Raw genomic sequence first — 22620 nt, forward strand, 5'->3', positions numbered from 1 at the left:
TAACTACAATTTTTGTTCATATTTAGCTCAGTAAGGGTTGTTAATAACAACAAGTATAGTTGAAACATCTGAATGATGAAGGTTGTTGCGTTTTTTTGGAAAAATATAAAACAAAATCATATCATCCTAATGATTAGACGAGTGCTGTAAAACACATAATCATAATCAGGCCAAAAAATTAGCTGCTTAAAAAAATAGCATTACAAATACATATTTGCTTGCGTTAAGGTTGTTAATGAATAAACATGTTATTTTAAAAGGGTCATCAGATGCGAAATTCACTTTACAAGTTGTTTGAACATAAATGTGTGTTGGAAGTGTGTGTACACATCCATCCTATAAAGAGATTCTGAGATTGTCTCTGATTAAGAGACTGAGAAGTTTTTACTGGATTTATAAAATTAACATAGCAGTCATTTACATCTGAGCCACTGAAGACACGCAGACGACTAATGTTACTTTCGGTTTTGAAACGAATGAGGTGAATCTTTGCAAATTGCCTTTCCTGATAACGTGGAAGTTAGCCAGCTGCTGAAGTTTACAGTCTGCTCATCACTCCAAGAAAGAGAGGGGCGGGGTCAGCAGAGCTCATTAGCATTTAAAGCAACATGGACTAGAATGGCTTGCTGATTTTGACAGGGTAAAAAAGGTGTTTTTATGCCACCATTGAAAAATGTAAAAATGTTAGAGACTTTTCATTAAGACCCTAAAGAATCATATCAACGTGTGGGAAATGGGCATCCGATGACCCCTTTTAACAAAGTGAAACTTTCAGGATTTCAGAATTTGTTCAAACCTACTGCAAAAACAAGCAGCTGTGAATGTATGATTATATTTGGCTGTGAAAAAAGAGACAAGTACTGTTGAAAGTGTTCAAAATTTTGCTAAACACTTGCTAAAATTAGCACTTTAATTTACACGCGGTTGCACAAAAAAAAATCGAATAAACGTTCATTTGTGAAATTAAAGTGAGACGCAAGCTGTTCGTAATTTAAAATGAATACTTGGCAAAACTAGCTACTAAAAGTTATTCGAAATTTCCATTTTTATACTTAATGTTAATATGTGAATACGAAAGTGACACCGCGGACAGATTTGACTGTTAGTTACCGATAGCTAAAACTAGCTCTTAAGAACAAACAAATCTTTCAATTTCATTTAGATTCGGTGGTGTAAAGGCTGTTAATAAATAAATGTGTTTGTTTGTGCAAACAAAGTGAAGCAGTTGGATCCTGCTGCGTGTGATGGAGGGAAAGGCCAAGCGGAACAGGGCCTCTGAGAACACGTTGGTACCATGTGGCGTACACCGGATCTTGAGCGCCAGTGGGCAGAACCCCAGTAATGTGCCAACCCACAGACAACCCGCCGGAGACGGCAACAGTTGGGCACTGGCGGGTGGGGCGGGAAGTGAGAGAGAGAGAAGAAAGAAAACATAGGGAGAAGAGGAAAGCGGAGAGGAAGAACTCTAGCTGCCCGTAAGCTTAACGCAGAGTTGTTTTATACAGTGTTTGCTTTGTGCTTTGTTTTATTCACAAAACTTCCCCTCTCTCTTTCCGCCCTGGTTCTTTTCTCAGTGTTTTTGAGGCACACCCACATACACAACAGATACACACACACACACACACAAAACATTTTCCTAGAGGCCATTGATACTGTTGTCCTAGTTTCCCCTTTCAGCGCTCTGGGATTGCTGAGAGTTGCAGAAGCGCAGCCACCCTTGTGTCGGTGCCATCTGAGTCCTAAACAAACACAGGGCACTGATGCCAAGCTCTGTTGGAGGCCTCATCTGAATGAGTTGTTAAAATCTATCCTCAGGGTAGGCCGAAGGATCCTCGGCTTTTAGACGGCCGGAGGAAAAGCAGAAATAAAACCAAACCTTATCAAAAAATGATGCTGCAGCCTTTTGGGAAGGAAATAAAACAATTATTTACTTTTTTAACGTTCAGTTTTGAATAAAACTGCAAATTTGCAATGTATAACAAGTCTCTGGCAAGTTGGAAAGAGAAACCAAATGCAGATTTACTTCTACAACATGAATAGATTTTAATTACAAAAAACAATACCTCAACACTGAACAATGGTTGATATAAGACAAGAGAAACTTGTCTTGAACAAACTAAAACTAAAGGGGAAAAACAAACTAGAAGGCAAGGGAAACAAATGATTACAGATTTAATACCTGTACCATGAAGCTGGATTAGCTCGCTAGCCAGGTAAGTTCCAGTTTAGATAAATTAAATAAAAAATAAATTATATTTTATTTACATAAAAAAACCTTAACATTACAGCAGTGTTGTTCAAATATTTTTTTGTTATTAAAAATTCTAGTAATACTCAGATGCTCCTGAATGACAAATTACATTTATTGTTTAGATTAATACGTATTCAGTTGTTACAGACTTTTCAGGCTACTTTTTATGTTATTTTTAATAACTTTTCTGTGTAAATGTAACTGGGTTAATGACTGCGTATTATATTCTTATTTATAGATTTACAGTATAAAAATCACACACATATTTGGCAATTGCAAACTCACAATATAGTAGCCTGCTGGAGGTTCTTTCTTGGATGCCAGCACACCGATATCAGTCATGGCTTCAGGCTGCAGCTCTGCTTTACCACCAGAGATGTTCTGAAGATCTGCCATGCTTGCTGTGTGAAACAAATAAAAGTTACATTTACACGTATAATTACGACAGTTACAATAGTTTATTTTTATAGGAAAACGAAACAGCTCACACGTCTCGCTGTCTCACAGCACTGGGAATAAATAAAGACTAAAATACAGAAAGAGAATGCGAAACACTCTGAGCTGTTGACAAGGTGTAAATTTATTATCACCAGAGCATCCATAAAGTCTTGAGTATCTTTTTTATTTTCATATTAAAACGGTCTATAAATATATTAAAACTCTTATTGTGCTTCCAAGCTTTAGCTTTTTTTTGCTTGACGTAACTAGCTGGCAATCCGAGCACGGTTCTCAAGTACATTATTAAAAGATAGGTTTGGCAGACAAAGACACAAGAACGCAGACCCACACACATATGCACAGGTGGAATCAAAGGCAAAGTGAGAGATACAAAGATAGAAATATATCAAAATAAATTCTCCCATAAAGGCTTTTCAGTAACAGACTGAAGTCTCAGTGTGGGTAAACTGAATGATAGTCATTGTGCTAATAACCGAGCGTATGAGCCTCCTAAAGCCAGAGAAACAATCACGCGGCAGGTCTCGTTTGTACACTAAATAAGCTGCACAGACACAGACAATAATACTGCTGAGGGCCCAATTAGCAGGGTAATTAATTACCGCAAACCTTTTTTCCCCTGTAATGAGCTTCAGATATATGGAGTGGGCTGACATTATGTTCTGAACTGTTTCAGATGAAATGGTTTTAGTGGCGGTTGTATATAAAGATGAGCGATCTTCATTCTCGCGTTAAAGAGTGGGAGTAAACTTTTCACTGCGTAAATGCCACCGGCAAATCTCTGGCAATGAGGTAGTGCTTGCGATAGTTATGGCCTCTATTTAGTGTTGTCTTGTACATTTATAGAGATGTTAAGTCATTACAGAATGTTAAAGTGATTTCTGTTAGAAATGTAAAAACATTAGGATATGTATCTGAAAAGCCTAATGCATTACGGTGAGGATTTACCTTAAATGAATTGTGCGAAAGAATGGAAATGTTATTTACTTGAACTCGCTGTCTGTGTTGTTTTAGAGCATGGTTCACTTAAGGAATTAAGCAAATCAGGTAAATATGCAAATGCATTCACTAAATTAAAATAAAGACACCTGAAACAGCTGGCAAAAATGTGCTGGTCTACATTGCGCTATAATTTGCTAATTTACATAGAAAGGATGCATGTTTGCCCTGAAAAAAATGAGATATAATTTAAATGCTATTTAAAGGGATATTCCTTCATTTATTCACTCACATGTCTTCTGTGCAACACAAAAGAAGATAACATGAAAAACGACTACTCACAATGAAAGACAATGGGGTCCAATTTTGCCTGGACCACATTTAGTTTTAAGGCATATTATGTTGTATTCCACAGAAGAACAACATGACGGTGAGTAAACATTCACAGAATTTTTATTTTAGGGTAACTATTTTTTTAAGCGATGTTTCGGTGCATTTAACAGTTTATATATTGTTTTTGTGTTAAAATTGTAAACACAGAAACGTGGTGCAAGTGACTAGCACACCTTAAGACAAAGAACTAAACAGATAAATGTTGCGGTACACCTTTAAGGCTTTGAATGATAATAGGCCTATGTTAAGACCCAGTGGACCCAACACAAATGACCGGAGATGGAGTAGCAATACAAACATAATTAGGCTCCGCCAAGTAAAGTCTCTCTAAACAACAAGCCATGGCGATCAGATATTTTCTAGGAAATCTAGATCAATCGTTGTCTATTTCCGTCCCGAGATGCTTCAGCCTAATGTGTTCGCATGGATCACCAAGGATTAGTGACTAGCCTATGTGGAGGGTCCTTTGCCCTTTTATTAAATTACATTTAAAGCAACCTACTGGAGTAAACGACGCAGTTATTGCATTCAATCTAAATGTTTACCGAATTTATTGCAATTATGGTTATTAAATCTACAGGATTTACTGAGGCAGTGGAGGGTCTGTGTATAAAAAAGTCAGTCGGAGGGACTTATTAAGGAGAGCCGAGGATGGCAAATTAGCTTATGGAGGGAGAATGATTTCTTTCTTGTGTTAATTTGTACACTAATCAATGCAGCCTTTTCCTAACTCTGCTGGGCTATTTGATTGTAAAGTAACTTTAATTGAAAAATGGAGGCCAGGCTGTCCAGACTGGGGGCGACTTTCCGTGGCACTAATGATGCACACTCATCTTATAGTGTCTTTATGTTAAAGATGAAAGTGGATGGAGCGAATCAAGCTTGCATTGCAACAGATGAAAGAGAGTTAGTAAAAGCAACATGCCACATGACACTATCAAACCACTGCATGAACATCGGTCATTGTCAAATCCACGTAATTAGGAACACAACATACCTATGGTAAATTACATCCATACATAATTACCATAAATAATTAACGCAGCATAAATAGCAATGGCCAATAAAAACTATTTACCAGACAGTACTGTTATTCATGCATCTGCACGCAAAAGTTACTTTTGACTTTAAAAGCACAAAAAAGGTGTATGTTTATTTTACAGTTTACTGTACACAGTAAACGTCTGCTATGTGTAAAGTGTTTTGATTCCATGTGAACAATTTACATGATTTGCGTAAGTAGTATGAAAATTATATTTAAATACTTAATACATTTATTATATCATAGTAATCATGGTCACATGTAAATACGTGTTAGCGGTCACTCTGGTGAGAAGCCATGTTGAAGCATCTTAAAAATGTTCAATATGCAGATTCTTCCAACCCACTGTTTTACTATATCCGTCTTTAAAGGTATTTGTACTGTTTACGCTTTCAGTTTATTTAAATCGGCAGGTTACGAGTCAGCCTTTTACAAAGTTACGAACAGTTAAAAATAGGTCCAGCTGGTCAAATAACAGGCTAATCGAAATAGCGTTTCGACGTGTAAACACCTGTGACATTTATTTGCGTCTTTACGCGCAAATACGCCGTAACGCCATCTCAGCCGGTCAATCTAGAGGTTTAAACTACGTGGATTAGTCGTTTTTGCTCACCTGAGGGAACCAAACAGCACAGACTGCCTACGCGAATATCACTACCGAGATAACATATTCAACCTTGCACCGTCCTTTTCACTTCCGCAAGTATTATCGACGTGACAAATTATTAACTAGAAATATTGAGGCGGGGATCAAGAGTGACACCTGTTGTATACTTCCTACCTAAACAGGAGATGCAAATCTTGAACATTTATATAGCTGTCGTCCTCGGATGGAAAAAAAAAATGTATATATACATTTTCACATATACTATTTTCACATATACACATACACCTACTTTCCAAGATGTTGAAAAGTTTATTCTATATAATATTGGTAAAATAATAATACAATCACTTTTAGACATAGCATGAGTAAGTAGGCTTAACACTAATAAAAAATATGCAAAAAATATTTTTTCCTTGAGCAGTTATTTTTTAGTCCTGTTGTAATTATGGATGGTGTAGAATACTTCTCCATACGTCCAGCATATGTGTTTCCTGGCACTTTAATTGCTCTGTCATCGATTTGGAGCACCATTCTCATATATTATCATGTGATATAGCCTCCATACTGTATGTGCATGCATAAAAATATAGATATTTAAATACTAATTATTCAAATAACATTGTTCCTCAGAAAACACTGTTCCACTGAGTCATGCGAATCATTTTCTATGTTCCCCGCTCCTTAAATTTAGGCTAGAAACATTGAAATTCGAGAAAATAAATATTCCACAATACCATCCTTGCATAGTAGAAGATGAATAATCTGTGTACATGAGTAGGGAGGCTCGTATACCCTCGTGAAGCACAGCGAGGTGGAACAGATTACGCCACAGCCAATTGCGTGGCATAAGAATACATCAGTCTGCATCGTCTAATGGCAGCCGCACAGTGGCATAATCCTGATGGATCTGACTCTGTCATTGCCTTGAAATAAGTTTCGGAGTAGAGAAAGAACACAGAAACAACAGCAAAAAGCATCTGTTATCAACCCAGTGTTCTGCTGGAGCTAATAATACACAATAAGATCAAACGCACAGGAACTAAACAAGATTTAATGAACATAATAAGGTAATGAGACCTCTTACGTTCATCATCATTCATGGAAAACTGACAATGAATCAATGCCCGTGGCCCAGAGCAGGCGCCCGCCGCTAGTGTACACTACAGACGTGTCAATGAGAGACTAATGGATGCCATCTCAACTGAGACTTGCTGTGTCAGTTTGGCTCGCAACCAAACCGCCCAAAAGCTGGAGAAAGACGCGTGGCAGATAGTGAGAGCGCTACATGTGTTTCATGTCAAAGCGTGTATACAGCGCAGAGGCACGTCAGGTCACGCTGCAGCAGTGCCACCTGCTAAGTCTCACTATGCATAGTCTGATATAATGAGCCTTTGTCAATATTTCCGAGCCCGTTGAGATGCTAAAGAAGCATGCAAGTCATCCTGAAACAGTGCGCCACTGTACACGGCGAAAGCTATTTCTTTGGTAACTGTACAGCAGCTAACACAGGCTGTCAAGCGATATCTCATGCACTTTCTGCAGTACAAACATCTCCACTAACTCCCCAAGCTGTTCTCCTTCATCCTGCTGTGTTATAGTGTCAGCTGAACTTCTCAATGTCACACCTGACTCTCCTGACAAGGTGGAAAAAAAAGACTACAAGCTTTCCTCTAACACCTCAGCTAGATTTCACAGACAGGCTGAAGTTGATGAAATAAAACGTGGAGTGTGGAGAGATGTTTTCAGAAGGAAGGTGGAAAGCGGGGAAGTGGCACACCTGTTAAAGTAATGGTCTAATTATGGAAAAGGTGGTGAAGCACTCAGCGCGAAACAGTCAGCGATCAGCATTCTCACACTAACTGTGAAAGCCGTCAGCCATTATGGGCTGGTTTTAATGCGCGCCCCGACGCATGCTGGGGATTTGTGGGTAAGATGAATGATGCCCGCATGTGTGAACGCGCCTGTGTGTGTGAGATGGGGGTAGAGATGGTCCGCTGAGCGATGCAGATGGTACATGGGAGGGGGGATCATTAGATATGAGGGTGCTTTGTTTGCAGCGCTGCAATTCTTACATTCCAATAAACCGCCTCTTCAGGTCCAGTAAATGCCACCCGTACACTTCACTTTCACGGCCTTAAACTTCCTACAAAAGACCTTGTGAAAGGTACTGCATAATAAGGAGTTGCAAAATTTATATAATCCTGCTTAAATGTCATGGAGATCAAGTAAACAATGAAATGGCATGTTTACATCTATAGAGAATGTGCTGCGGCAAACGTGGCTTTAGGAAGTTCCCGAATGTCTTCAATATGTAAATGCCATCATGCATATGTTGTTATGCATCCCATGTGGAAAATAAATGTACTTTTAAAAAATATTTAGTTAGATTATATTACTATTATATTAGTTATATTGTGCATTTAAATCTCACATTTCAAATCTACACAATTCATCAGATTTTCACTGAAAAGTAGTGCAGAATATGCATAAATCTTCTTCCACATATTCAGAAGCTCAAATTTTTTTTATTACCTTCAACCTTTGTTCGGTGACAAAATTTGATTTGCTGTAAGTAAAAGAAGTAAAAAAAAATTGCCACTTTCTTCACCTGTTGTACACCAATGGTAGTTGGGACTCTTGAGTTTGCATAACTGATGCTGGCAACTTTGAACTTCTATCCAATGATTCGGAGTCTGGCATTGGCCATAGTGAGATCTCAGGGCAGTTTGGGCTACGGTAAAAACACAGATCTAATAGGCAAGATCAGCAAGGAGGAGGTTGTCTCCTGTCCAGCCAAGCCAATATGTAGGCAGTCGATGGAATGGCGGTCATCGATGACAAGGAGGAATAGCATGCAACCTTGTCGTACGGCAGTAAATCTACACACAGCAGTGAGAGCCTCTGCTCGGATTGATAAAGATTACTCAGGCTATCTTCCATGAAGCTGATGAAACTAAAAGTGAGATCTGTTGTTGGCATTCCATACATTGGAATCCATCCCTCTCCATCCCTATATTTCAGATCGGATTCATCAGATTACTGATGTGGCCCTGGACGTCACATAGACAATATATGTCAAAACATATTATAACATGTTCATATAATTATAATATTTCAACAGACAGTGGTCCAATTTAAAATTTTTGCAACCTAGACGTGAAAATATTAATATTATTATACAAGGAATAAATATATTCTAGAAATATTTTTGATTTAATTAACAGATAAACAAGAAGAAGAAAAAAAAATTTTCAAGTTTCAGGTTCATGTTTGTGACATGTTTCATTTTTTCTCAGACAGAAAAATCAACAAAAAGAAAAGCAACATAAGATCTGTTTTCTTTATTTTTTAAAAGCATGTATAAGCGTGCATAATGTTTAAAGTTGATTCTGCCTATAAGGATACAGCTGAAGTGATTGCGTTGGAGCATGCACGCTCACACCCACACCCACCCACGCACACACACACACACACACATACATATCAGTTCCAGCATTGCTAACTTGACAGCACATCTGATACTTTATCAAAATAAAATACAGTGAAGCAAACATCTGTGTGCCGGCCTGTGTGTCAACCCCTGGAATGTGACTGAAGTACAATGCCTTTAATTTACATAATAAATAATAATTTAGCAATGAGATACGTTACATCACAATTATGAGAATATTATGTAATATTTGGATTTGTACCGAATGAGAGAGGTAGGATACACGAGCATAAAGCTCCATTTTGCAAACAGTTGACTGTGCGAGTCTTTAAAGTATACTCCTTTGTCAGTCTATGAGGGATATGTTCAGAATCAGCGCATGGTCACTGTCTACAAGTTTTTTGAGGTTCATATTCGCTGTTCTTCTGATTCTGAGGTGCATTGCTGTGGGATTCAGTTTGGTACGAATACATGTATCGAGCCAGGCCTTTATATATGTGTAATGTATACACATATATGTATTACAATCCAAAAATTAGCTGTTTTTATGATGATGTGGAAAGCACACAAAAAGAATAAATAATGAATGAATGAATGAGTAACAGACAGAGTGAAGAGTAATTTCTTATTATTGTTATTTAGCCCATGCCATGTTTATTGTATATAATATTAATACATTTCAGTATTGTAAAGACATTTTTGTTCACATTTATACAATGAAAAATTCTGGTACATTGTTGGTAGGCCTCGTGTATATATACAGTATATAGAGAGAGAGAGAAAGAGCAAACACATTTTTTCTTATCTTAATCAATCTTAATCTTACATCGCCAACTTTACTGCATGTTTTCCAGCAGCTATTTTCTTAGATGTTCAGGGAATGTTTGATGCTGTCAAGCCTTAGGAAAAGCATTTGAAAAAGGCTGCAAATGCCTCTCTTCCATACATGTGAGAAAGAAAGGTCATTGCCTGTGTTTTCTAATTTACCAACACTTGTCTGGGGACCTACAGAGATGGAGATTTCTTTGTTACCAGGCGGTGTAATAATATCCTTATCTCGACCTGGGAAATCTACAGAAGCCCTGGTGACCTCCGTCTCCACGCTCAAGCCATTACTTGCGGAAGAGTGAAAAATCCGCCACGCTCGCTTCAAATATGATCCCCTCCTCGCTCCCTTGTCCCCCCTTTTACTAGCAAGCATATGAAAAGGCCCCGTGTCTCTTGAATAGCTTATAATAATGTGTTTTAAGAAGCGCAGCCTTACTGCACCCAGAGGACACAGCCGAGTGCCTGGATGTAATATCCATGTATTTTCTGCAAGTAATTAAAGGTCAGTTTGGGTTAGGCTACAGTTGCCTGGCTGGAGAGAAGCACTCCTGCTCTCTTTTCCTCTCATCAGCTGTGATGCTTTGCCAAATGTGATTACGTCTTTTTTTAAGCCATCTGTTTTTTTGGCACTAGCAATGCATAAGTTAAAAACGTACCCTTATTGCTATTATCGAATACACCATCGCAACTCCGTTGCCTTTAATCAAGCGAGCTATGGCGTTCATTTCGACGCTAATAATCTAATAATGCTTAAGGAGACTAAACGCTTTGAATGCTGTTGCGAAATGATTCAATTACATTTATCAGGACTCCACTCGAATCAAAATTAATGTGGACTCAACCTGGCATAATATTTCCCGACATCCTCATTGTTTGATCTTAACCCGAGTTAGCAAGGTCAGATTTGCGACCCCGACTCCAGCGGAGGCCACCGATACTCTTTTGCTGATAGATTCAACTGCCAACCTTGCCTCGGTCACACACGCACGCTGACATCGCACACGTATTCGCACACACACATACGCACGCTCGCTCTCCAGCGTCTGGCAGGAGGTCTGGCTCGCTTCGACTGGCTGCGCCTCGCTGCCCTTGTGCAGCGGTGTGCCAGTTGTGCCTCCCCCCCATCGCTGCGAATGCCACCATCTGGTGAGCCACGTGGACATCATAATCTCCCCTTAATTACATTAGCGCCGCAATCAGTTACTGCATTACAAGGCCCGGCGAAGAGCTTTTAAATCTTGGAGGAAATCATAAATAATTGCACTAAGTACCCGGCGCCAGATGTGCGTGCCAACTTGGCGGGCATGAGATAAATAGTCGCCCCTGCCGATGACGCTGTTCAATATTGGTGGGTTTTTTTGGACGATGTCATCCTTTTTTAGCCTTTGCTCTCTTTGCTCTCTCTCTCCCTCCATCATCCCATAGCCCTCTTGGCTCTCCTCTCTGCCGCTGGCATAAGAAATAGCAAGTGCTTATCGTCCATTACGGTTACGCTGCTGGACCTGTTGCTGCCGTTTTGCAGAGCAGTGAAGAGTGGTCATCCGGATATGATCAAGTGTCATACTACTTCTTTGGTTGCAGATAAAGTTGTTTGGGGGATGATTGTATTGAACAAATTTCAGTCTTGCAGTCTGTCATTAATTTGAATTATTACATCAAATGTGCTTTCATGCATTGCTGCCTTGTCTCGCACCTCATCTGTGTTGGTTTATGGCACGATCACAAATGAATGTTTAATGTCTAAATGTTCTGAAGGGAGGGGAATGCAATTGTTAAGGCTGTGATGAAGTAGTTGCAGATCTTTCCTTTTTGTGACGCACGTCTAAGCTTAACAGATCATCGAAAAAGTAAATAATGTACAGTGGGGACTTTGTTGATTGCATTGTGGGATGTGGGTGTTGCACTTAACAGCTACCTAAATTATTAATAATAATTAGCAAATTACTAGTTTATTCAAGAGTTAATGGTTTGTTAATAGCAATAATTGGACTTAAATTTAAAGATTTAAGGTCAGCCCAGTTGTGGGGAATAAGAAGGGCATGTGGCTGCAACTAGTAATATGCACAAAATTCACCTATATATAAATTTTATAGAAGTAATATAATAATTATTATATTTAAATATATGCATCAGTGTGTCGCTTCATCTGTAAAAAGTCCGTGATTTACTAAATACAAATACAACGCCAACTTAATTTAGAGGTGTAGCACAAAAAGAGGTGCTACAGTGACAAATGATCAATCATACAGTAAACAATTGTCTTTTCAAATTGCTTTTTTTATCTCTCAGTTTGCTAATTGTTTACAAAAACGACAAATATCCAAACTCGTCACTCGTCATTTTTAAAGTCCTCATGAACTATAATGTCTGGCAAGAGGAGGCAGCGCGGAGAATGATTCATTGGACCTGAATCGACTGATTCACAATTATTCGCTTATTGTGAAAACACGAACGACTGTAGCATTCATCATATTCAAATGAGGCAGTAAAATAAATGATGCCTGTGTTTTGGGTGAGGAGCAGACTGCCTTTGGCATTTGTGAAAGAAAGAAAGAAAGAAAGAAAGAAAGAAAGAAAGAGTCTATGTGTTGGAGAAAGTGATGTTGACCTGTCATGTTCATTTTCATCACTGAAGCAATATGGCTCTCAATTATGGACTGGATTATAATTCACTGTTAATTTGATTCAGCTCTTTTTTCCGCCACAATGACTCAGAAATTAATTCTATACATCTAGCCTAGTGTATGTACAGTGTGTGTGTGTGTGTGTGTGTGTGCGCGCGCGTGACCACAGGCACTTTACCTCCTCTCATTTGCTTTCATTCCAAGCAGACCCTTGTTAGAACAAAAACCAGAGGGGGTTGACGAAGGAGAATTCCAGGTATTGACTAAATATATCTTTTCATTTATCATAATTTCTCCTTCCCACTTTGTCGCAGCTTCACTGTTTAAGGAAGATGGATGACACAAGATGTTGTCTTGCCTTTCAGACTCTTTCTGCTTGGGTAAGTGTGTCCAATGCGGAATTATTTTGCCAGTTTATTACTCTCCAGTAAGCGGCTGTCACTGTGTTCCCACTCGTGTCACTTCCTGTTCAAGCCTGTGTAAGGGCTTATCTGAGTGGCGTCAGCTGTCAGATGGCTTGTCAACCATTGTGGGTCTATAGAAACATAGCTGCAGTGGATCCCAATTGTAAATCAGCATTTAAATGGAGCGCACTTAAATATTTGTGTTTTTCTGGTCTCATGAGCCTCGTACATTTAGGTTCTGCGCTTATGAAAATAGACAGTTATTTTAGTGAACACTGAAATCAATAATTCTCATCTATCAAGATACCGGAGCTTGTAGAGGTGGATGTTTAATAGCTTTATGTGGCTGGTGTATTGTAAACTAATATTATTGATTCGCAAATGCAGCATTTTCAGGTGCCAATCATTCAGACGGCACAAAAAAAATTAATAAATAAAATTTAGTTGTTGGAGTTGGATAGCAATCCTTGTAAAAAAAGAAATACACTTCAGCAAACTTTTAAAAAGAGCATATTACTCACACTTTACAAGAAAAGTGTAAACTAAAAGTAATTTTTCACACATTACTTTGTCTTCTTTACAATTAAAAATGTATATAAAATGTTAATAGTTGAACTTCATAATAATTTTAATGACTAACTTATATATTACTATATATAATACTTATATTGAAACCTGTATGTTATGTGTTTGAATATATTGCAAATGCACATTTGTTATGGCAAAATTACAATTAAGTCAATTTAAAATATAGCCTTTTCATTTTAAAAGTAATATCAAATAACTAATCAAGTATAAATATTTTTTCCAAAACACTTTTTAACAGGGAACTCAAGTGTGTTGAGCAACAGTTATCAATTAACTAGTCTTTTATTTCATCAATATTATATTATATTATCTGCAAATAATTTCGATGAAACTTTATTTTAGGGTCTCTTAACTGACTTTACATGAGTACTGTTAGAATATTAGCATTTATTATTAATAATTAAACACATATCGATGCCTTATTCTACCTGATCTTTGGGAATGTGATAATTCAAAAAGTGATTTTGAAAACTGATTTGTTAATTTCATCTATCCAAGCAATAAGCTGAAAGTGTAACCGGCCAATAAATACATAACACATCTTTGTTTCTACTCTTAAATTATGTATAACATGGAGTTTGAAAACTGCAGTGTTGCCCTTAAATCTCTCCAGTGTCCCCCCGTACTCTTTCGCCCTGTGCCACAAGGGCAGCCATTAATATCACAGGGGGACGATTCCCCTGGTACTGTGACTTATGAGAGGGGGTCTCGCTCGCTACTGTGACACAGACCCTGCTGGAGTGGAGACTCGTTGGAAAGTGCTGACTTCCTCATAAACCAGACATGAACCCCAACCATCTGCTCCACTGCTAGTTACCTTCAACTACTGGTCTTACTGCTATCACCTGTAATACTTCATCACAGAGCAGCTCTACAGTCAGCAGTTCACAGCACCCAACTTTTATTTCAACTCCTAGCATTTTCTGGAGTGCACCTGTTTCTCTCAGAAGGTCAGGAACTACTGTGGTTAGCATGTGGAACATAAAGTTAAACAATGTTAAAAACAAAAACGCATACCCAAAAATGTCTTAATACGTAATACACAATACATCGATGGAAATGGAGGAAACGAAATATGTTTTTGCACTGTGCTTAATTACCATATGTTTAGGATTGCCACCTCAGAAGTCTTGGTGGAAAACGACCCCATTAACTCAAACTGGCAACTAGTCCAGGATATTTGTCACTAAAAGCTTTACTTTATTGTGCCTCGTACCTCTGCCAAACTGCAATCTATTACCGAATCAAAAAGCTGAAACATTTGGTACCCATAAATCTATCAACAAAATGGAGACAAACAATTGCTGAATGAAAACACAATGACTAAAGACATGCCAGAGTTTTAAAGGCATAGTAACTGTTTGTTCCCTTTTATTTTTGCTTTCATAAGGGTTGCCAGGTTTTCACAACAAAACCTGCTCAATTACTACTCAAAACTAGCCCAAAATGATTTTGGAGGGGGATCCTCTGCTAAAAATAACATTCAGGTAAAATACACTTTTTTGGTGGTGGTAAAATATTTTAGGGGCTAAATATCACATTATTGAGGTCACTTAAACCCGCGGACATGAAAAACAACCCATGGCTGCGGTGTTTGTGTAGCACAGAAAAAAACTGTTGACCTGGCAACGTTGACTTTTACAAACATTAAGACTTTGAATATTTATTTATTTTCTCTTATAAAAAAAAAGTAATTATCTTTGACACAAAAGAAATAACTTGAATGAAGTTATTAAAGAATTATAAAATCCAAAACGAGTTTGACCTCACATAGCATATAATCTCTGTCTAACACAACAGCAACGATCACAAATAGTCTGTCAATTAGCAATGCATTTAAACACTAACAATGCCACATAAACTCGCACACAAACATTCGCACAAATCCACCCACTCAGACTATCCATAACCCCCTTCCCAAACTCGCCCAACATCTTCCCCTCGGCATTGTGTTATTTCCATTATTATTAATATCTGCCAGCTTAATTTTCAGCCCTGTCATAACGTGACAGCCTAAATGACTAGAGACAATCGCTTATTGATAACTTTCCCAGCAAACCTGCCACTGGAGCCAGCTGATCGGGCTGCTCTCTCACGCTGCGGGCGTCTCACATGGTTGAGATAATGGGCCACTGCTCCCATGCTGAAACAGATTGAATGTGCAGTCAGTCACTGTCTTACTGAATCATACTCCAGTCTATCAGACAGACAGACTCGGATTATCATTTTACAGAGGTGGGGGGAGAAAGAGAGCGAGGGAGAGGGAGAGAGACAAAGATACCGTGCATTATGTCATTCAAGTTTGTGTTCATCCTGGCTTCACGTTTAAGCCCGAGACATCAGACCCGACGCGTTAAGCGAGATTCCGATATTCGATATTCAATTCCTCCCCCAAATTCCCGATTTGCGATGAACGTCTTCTTCTGTCAAGTGCCCCGTCACTCACATCGGTGGAGAAATCTTTATTATGATATCCGACGTTGCTGCACTGCTCTGTCAAAATCAAAGTTAACAGATCGGGTGTCAATAGGACACCGTGCATCCGCTCGCTCACTCAGTGTCAAAACCTGAGAGCCTGTATGACACATAGACAGACATTTCTACAGCTACACAGGTCCAAAAAACGTCAGTCTCAGCAGCAGTCAGCTGGACTGGACCCGTAATGGACCGGTTTTCCGCTGGTGTCAGGACTGAGGTGATGTACCTTCTGCCCTGACAACTTTCACTGAGAGAATAAAAGTGCTGACTTTATGAAAGATAAATATACCGATAAACAAACAGACCGTAAGACTCGGTCTTTGCGGAAATCCGAGGGGAAGTTTTTGAAAGTTTTACCACACCATAGCGAAGCATGATTAATAATACATTAGGATTAGAGAACCGGACTGGATGTGAGGTATATGAGAAATATGGGAAAAGAACACAAAAACAAATAAAGAATACTCTGTGTTGATATAAATGTATGTATATAATATGTATGGAGAAGCTGGACGTTTGGAGGAAAACGACTGCACTTTACTCCTTGTCTGCCTCTTCGTTATGAAAGAGGGAGTTTTTTTTATATTTTACAGAGTGGAGAGGAGCTATGAGAGGGAAGTAATTGGCACGGAGGTGTAAAATTCCCCCTCTTCAGTGCCAGCTGTTTAAAATATGGATGGTGTTGTTTGGGTTTGTTGGATTCTGCCGGGGTGTGCAGCATATTACTCTGACCTTTTTCCGAAACACCGGAGAAGTAAACAAAACTTTGCAATGATGGCTTCTCTTGTGGCCTGAATAAGTTTTGAGGTGTTTTTTTGAGGCTTTGTGAAATTTGACTTGCGGCAGCTGATCAGTGAAGCTCTAGGTTTCCTACAAGACAGCTACAATATAGAGAGCAAATCTTGGAAACGTAAAAGGTAAAGTGAAATTCTTAAAAATGCATTTTAGATATAGTACAAGTTACATTTTTATAGCCCTGTTTAATTTAGTTCAACCGACCTAGATCAGACATACATATATATATATATATATATATATATATATATATATATATATATATATATATATATATATATATTCTGTATTTACATTTTTTATGAAGTTTTAGAAGTTTTCAACAAAGATATTAATATTACTTTTTCTTCAAAATGTTTGCAATTCTACTGATGTACTGACATGTATATTTATTTATTTTTTTGTTTTCTATATTACAAAAATAAAGACCTAATTTCTTTGTATCATGTTTAATTTTTAGTTTAGCTGATTAGTTGAATATTTATATATTTATTTTGTATATGTATTTTATATATTCTTATATAAATTATATTTTGTATATGTAATATGTAATATGTACTGTATATATATATATATATATATATATATATATATATATACATTCATTTATTAATTCATTCCATTAAATAAATAAACAAACAAATAAATATCACACGACTATGATATCGAATATCTGATATCATACAAATGACTTTATCTTAAATGTTTTGGCTATAGATGGCCTAATCGTATCTGATCATGGCGTGTGGTATCTGCTTCGACCTGTGTTACATCACTAAACACTTTCCTGGTGCACTGGCTAGCTCTGTCACACCATTACACTAATCTTCATCTGCTTGATTTGATTCTCTCCACGACATCCCTTTGTTAAGTCTTGCATAAATGCATAGATAACAAAATTATTAAATTAAAGGGAAGGCCCTTGACGTTGCTCACTGTCGCCTTAAATCATGCATGAACGTGATAATTATCCAGGCAAGGCTAAGAAGGGCCCATCACGACTGCTTTAAATCCAATAAACGTCCTGACCCGATCATTAGAATTGACCATCTATCAGGACCATCGAGTTGCACATTGTCGTTAGCCGCCACTTATAATCCCTCTTGATCAGCACTAATTACACATAGCGGGAGGGAGTGACCAATATTTTCAGTCTGCGAGCCGCAGGAGGCATACGTGGTTTTGGTTTCAGCTACACAAGATTCTTCAGGTTGGAGATAATGATGCCGAACACATTTTAAAAGTCTTCAGCTTGAAATAAGAAGGTGCTCATATGGTTTCAGGTGACAGCAGCTTGGCAGAATGTCTTTGTTCACAGGGAAGATGGCTTGACTACAGGCAGTTTTTAGTTCTCTCTCGATGTGAAGTATAAATCTCGTTCGTGATCATTTTGGGTATGAAGCAGAAAAGTCATTTTTAAATATTTTTGAAAGCCCACTCCAATTTTGAACTAAATTCCAGCCAATAATGAACGGAATTATTTTATTCGTATTTAAGGATATAATAGTAAAATGCATAAAATATCAAAACATTTAGATTTATGAGTCACACTATACTGTTCACTAAGTATTTTCTCCCATAATTTTAACTATATATATTAGAATTATGAATACACATATAATTTATAATTATATATATATATATATATATATATATATATATATATATATATATATATATATATATATATATATAAAAAATTCAAAATAAAATAAAATAAATAATAAATCAATGGCCTAATAGAGTTCAATATGGCATCTTTTCTGACTGTACGATTTTGAAGTCAAACTTAATAGAAAATCATACTTCAAACAACACAAAAATCAGGTGAAAGATTATACCAGCTAACCTGTTGATCTAAAAGTAGCTAACACTTGAAAGGACTGAAACCACATGTGATTTTTCGGGACCACGTGTGACCCATAGACCTCGATAGACCTAATTAACTCCACCAATTAGAATTCTGAAGGCTGGAAGGCTGAACATACAAACAACCTGTGGTTTCCATAATGATTCCTTCAGAGATGGAGGCTGACATTCTGTGTTAACAATCCTGCGGGTCTGGCTTTTGCCTCGCTGGCTGGCACCCCCAGGCCTCGCAATGCAAACAAAAACAGAAAACAACAGGAACAGCTGCAAGAGCAACAACAACAAAGCCGTGTCCCCATTTACCCTTCAGCTGGATTCGCGAGCTTGCTGCTTCAGCGCCATTAGCATCGGATCCAAGTCATTCTTTTTTACATTTGTGGGTGACAATATTCCACACTGCTCTGGCTCTCGTTAGCCAGAGAGCAAAAGAAGCGAGAACAAAAGTGCCGAGATTTGTGCGGAGGATGAGTAGGGCCACCAAACTGGCTGCCGTCACACTGCGAGTTCCCCCTGCCAGCACAGACCATCCGACCTTGGTTTATTGGCTCTCCATTGTGTTTGCGGTCACATTAGATACACCACAGTTCTGCCGCAAACACCCGGAGGAATGCATGGGTGGCGCACGATGGGATTCGGCACACAATCCGGCTTTCATTTCACGCGAGGGCACAAATCCCTGTTCGTCTCAACCTCTTTCCCTTCATAATCACATCATAAAAGCTGAAATCATACACAGGCAAAAGTTGTTTCATTACACGACTTTATTTTTATTGATCACCAGAATGTGAAACTCGTAACCTCATTTACTTTGGCCGTGCAGTTCATCTAAAATTGTCCACATATGCGACTCAAACAGATGTCAGATGGCCTTCATTTAGCTCACGTAGGTCAAGACGTAGAGGAACGAGAGACTGAAGAAAGAGAGTCAGGTAGGAGCGGTGTGAAATAGGAAACAATGGTCAAGCCATGTCTGGGACTTCAGAGAGAAACCCTCCGAGGCTTTTGGATTGTGAAAATCCACATCTTTCCATTTCTCTTTTCTTCTTCTCTCCTCTCTTCCTTAGAAACACTTAGGCAGCACACTATTCTTCTCCGGGCTTTGAGCATTGTTCACGTTCTTTCTGCCTAACGCTTGAAAGCACCCCATTTTTCACTCGGCCACTTCCTCGTGGGACCCCAGCCCAGAGAGCAGCATGCAGAGGATATGTTTTATTGGACTGTTGCTGACAAATAAATCTAAATATGTATTTTGGTCATGTTTGCAGGCAGGAGGTGTCCTTAGGGGGTAGAGGTGGGTGATTATCAGCCATAAATAAAAGTAGCAGGTCATTCACATGTGCATACTCTTAAAAGCGAAGAGTATAAGAATGGAGCGGAGAGAGATTTAAAGAGAGAATATATCATTTGTGTATTCAAAATCTAAAAATGTGTACTGTGCCGTGTGAGCTCAGGATATTGCAAGTTGCGATAAGTAATCAATTTAAAGCAGCTGTCATCATTTAGACTACTTACACTTCTGATGTTTCGAAGTCACATAGAACACACACACAAATGATATTTAACAATGTTCCTACTTTTAGTTTTTTTCAATACAATGAAAGCAAAAGGAGACTTGGGCTGTCAAGAATTATTACAAATTTTGAAAAAAAAAACCTTTCATGAAAGTAGTGCAAATTACTCAGGTGTTTTGTACTTCAACTGTGTAATGCCATAGAACAAAATCTGACAGTCCTCCTCTCTTTTACTTTTTAAACTCAAATTTACATGTGTGTACGTTCAAAAATTGCTTGGCAACCTTTACATTTTTATTAATTGTAAAACATACAGTGCTATAAAATGAAAAAGTTACATTACAAGATATTAAGTCAATAATAAATACTAGCCCGATCTCATGGCGATTAGTGAATTTTTTTTTACGAGGTGGCTATAATTCGTATAACCTCACTTGCGCAACTCCATACGATTTTTGCTAAATCGTATGTATTTTACGAGTTGCCAATTTATTTGAATTTGTACAAATTAACTACCCCTGAATCTACCCTTTACTCGGGCTTTAGTCAAATTGTACAAGTTCTTCAGGAATTCGTACGAATTAGCCAGCTCATAGAATATGTACAAATTGGTCATGAGACTATCTATTAGAGATATCTTGGACACATTAAGTCATATCAGACAATATAAAGTCACGATTATGAAAAATAATGTTGCATTTGTGAAATATTAAGTCGTAGTGTGTCAAGTGAAATCACATTTCTAGACAGCACCATGGTTGAGCTTTTTTAATCTCAACAGTTTAACATTCATTTTCAACATATGGCAAAGCAGCCAAGTCATTCTCCAAAACATCTACTTTTGTCCTCCACACAAGACAGAATATGAATAAAGCAAGTAAATGGCGTGATACTTTAATTAGTTGTAATCATTAATTTAATTAGAAGCACTGCATAAATGATACACCTAAACAATAACAAGAGAGTTTGAAACTGTCAAACACAATTTCTACTGCAACATCATACCTATTTTAAACCTGCATCTTTCTCAAACTTAAGGGAAAAGAGCTCTGCTCCTCGTGTACACACTATGTAAAGTAATTACTATAACTAGGTAACTGCTAGGTAATAACCGTAAACCTACTTCTAACACAAAAGCCAACCCATGCACATATAGGTCCGTTATATTACCAGTCATTTCTTGGGTAAGTACACTGTAAGTACGCCGCTGTAAAATAAAGTGCAACCGATGACCAAACCACAGAACAAACCCATCTGAGGGAGAGAACAGGAAACTGGGGCAGGTCATAGGAGTGACAGGCACATATAATATACATACTTGAGTAGATAAAAGTCAGCAGCGTATTGAGACCTGCCAGCCCAACACAAATCAAGCTGTCCATTACAGGAGGCCCTCGCAGGTCACGCTCTTAATGAAATGGTCTGGGCCTGCTGACGGGGCTGAAAGAAAGTCAATGGGAGACGCTGGGCAGCGGCCCGCCTTTGTGATTGACACATCCTGAGCCACCGGCCCATCCGGCGTGTCAGAGAGGAACGGCGGCTTGGCCTTGACTGGACGTCCCCTATCAGCATGTCATGGGGTGGGGATGGGACTGTAAATTATGGCCGCTTTGTTCGTGAGCTCTAAATGTTCAGTTTGGCCTGATATATATGACGACGGGGATAACAAATGAAGATTTCCAGCTTGCTCCCGACGTAGTTAAATGTATTAATATACGCTTATATGTCATTTCGCACACGCGATATCAATTGCGCTTTTCATATGCCACAATTACCGTTGTCTCTCTCGTGTCACACGTTCACTGGCGCCGCAACGCAATTGGCACAAGACGGGAAAAGTCTGCTAAGTTTTCAATCCGAGATGGGCGCTTTGAAGGTAGACAAAACTGCAGGGAATAAAAGCGGGGGCCTTCGGCAAGCTGCACTTCTGAAGGCTGGCGCGCTTCTCCAGCTGCCTGGCTTGACAAGCGAGCTCTTCCACGGCAGCGCTGAATTATATCTGTGTGTCTAATTATGTCTTTTCAACTGCTCACAATGAAAGACTGTGTGCCTTCCACACGCGTGGAGTAGGACAGCGGGTGGAAGTGCCGCCCGAAAAGAACACACTCCCGTGCTTCTGACATAGATACCTGTCTGTGTGTCAACATAGCACATTGCATGACGTCCCGGCACCCTAATGAAAGAGATCTGTGCGAGAAGCTGCCATTCTGTTCTTGTTTATTTTTATTATATATATATATATATATATATATATATATATATATATATATATATATATATATATATATATATATATATGTGTGTTTTTTTTTACAAGAGCAGCTAGCAGGTTTTTTTTTTCACAATTTAAACACAATTACTGCTCATTTGGTGCGTTTTTTATTAGGAACTCACAGATTATTCTA

General features: G+C 38.3%; 1 protein-coding gene across 3 annotated transcripts in view; it reads right to left on the reverse strand.

The window, feature by feature from the left end:
* mvb12bb (multivesicular body subunit 12Bb) overlaps positions 1-5776 on the reverse strand; it is a 51671-nt gene extending 45895 nt beyond the window's left edge. For 2 of the 3 annotated variants that reach the window (XR_006251609.1, XR_006251608.1), the window contains exons 1-2: positions 5695-5776; positions 2537-2652 (exon numbers count right to left, since the gene is read on the reverse strand). Coding sequence is in view for 1 of the 3 variants with exons in the window: in XM_043247217.1 (XP_043103152.1) it covers positions 2537-2647 (111 nt within the window). In the remaining 2 variants the exon portion in view is untranslated. The remainder of the gene's footprint in view (positions 1-2536; positions 2653-5694) is intronic. The other variant, XM_043247217.1, reaches the window with a different exon arrangement.
* Between the last annotated feature and the right edge of the window lie 16844 nt (positions 5777-22620).

This window comes from Puntigrus tetrazona, chromosome 8 (genome assembly GCF_018831695.1).
Source record: "Puntigrus tetrazona isolate hp1 chromosome 8, ASM1883169v1, whole genome shotgun sequence".
Taxonomy (NCBI): domain Eukaryota; kingdom Metazoa; phylum Chordata; class Actinopteri; order Cypriniformes; family Cyprinidae; genus Puntigrus; species Puntigrus tetrazona.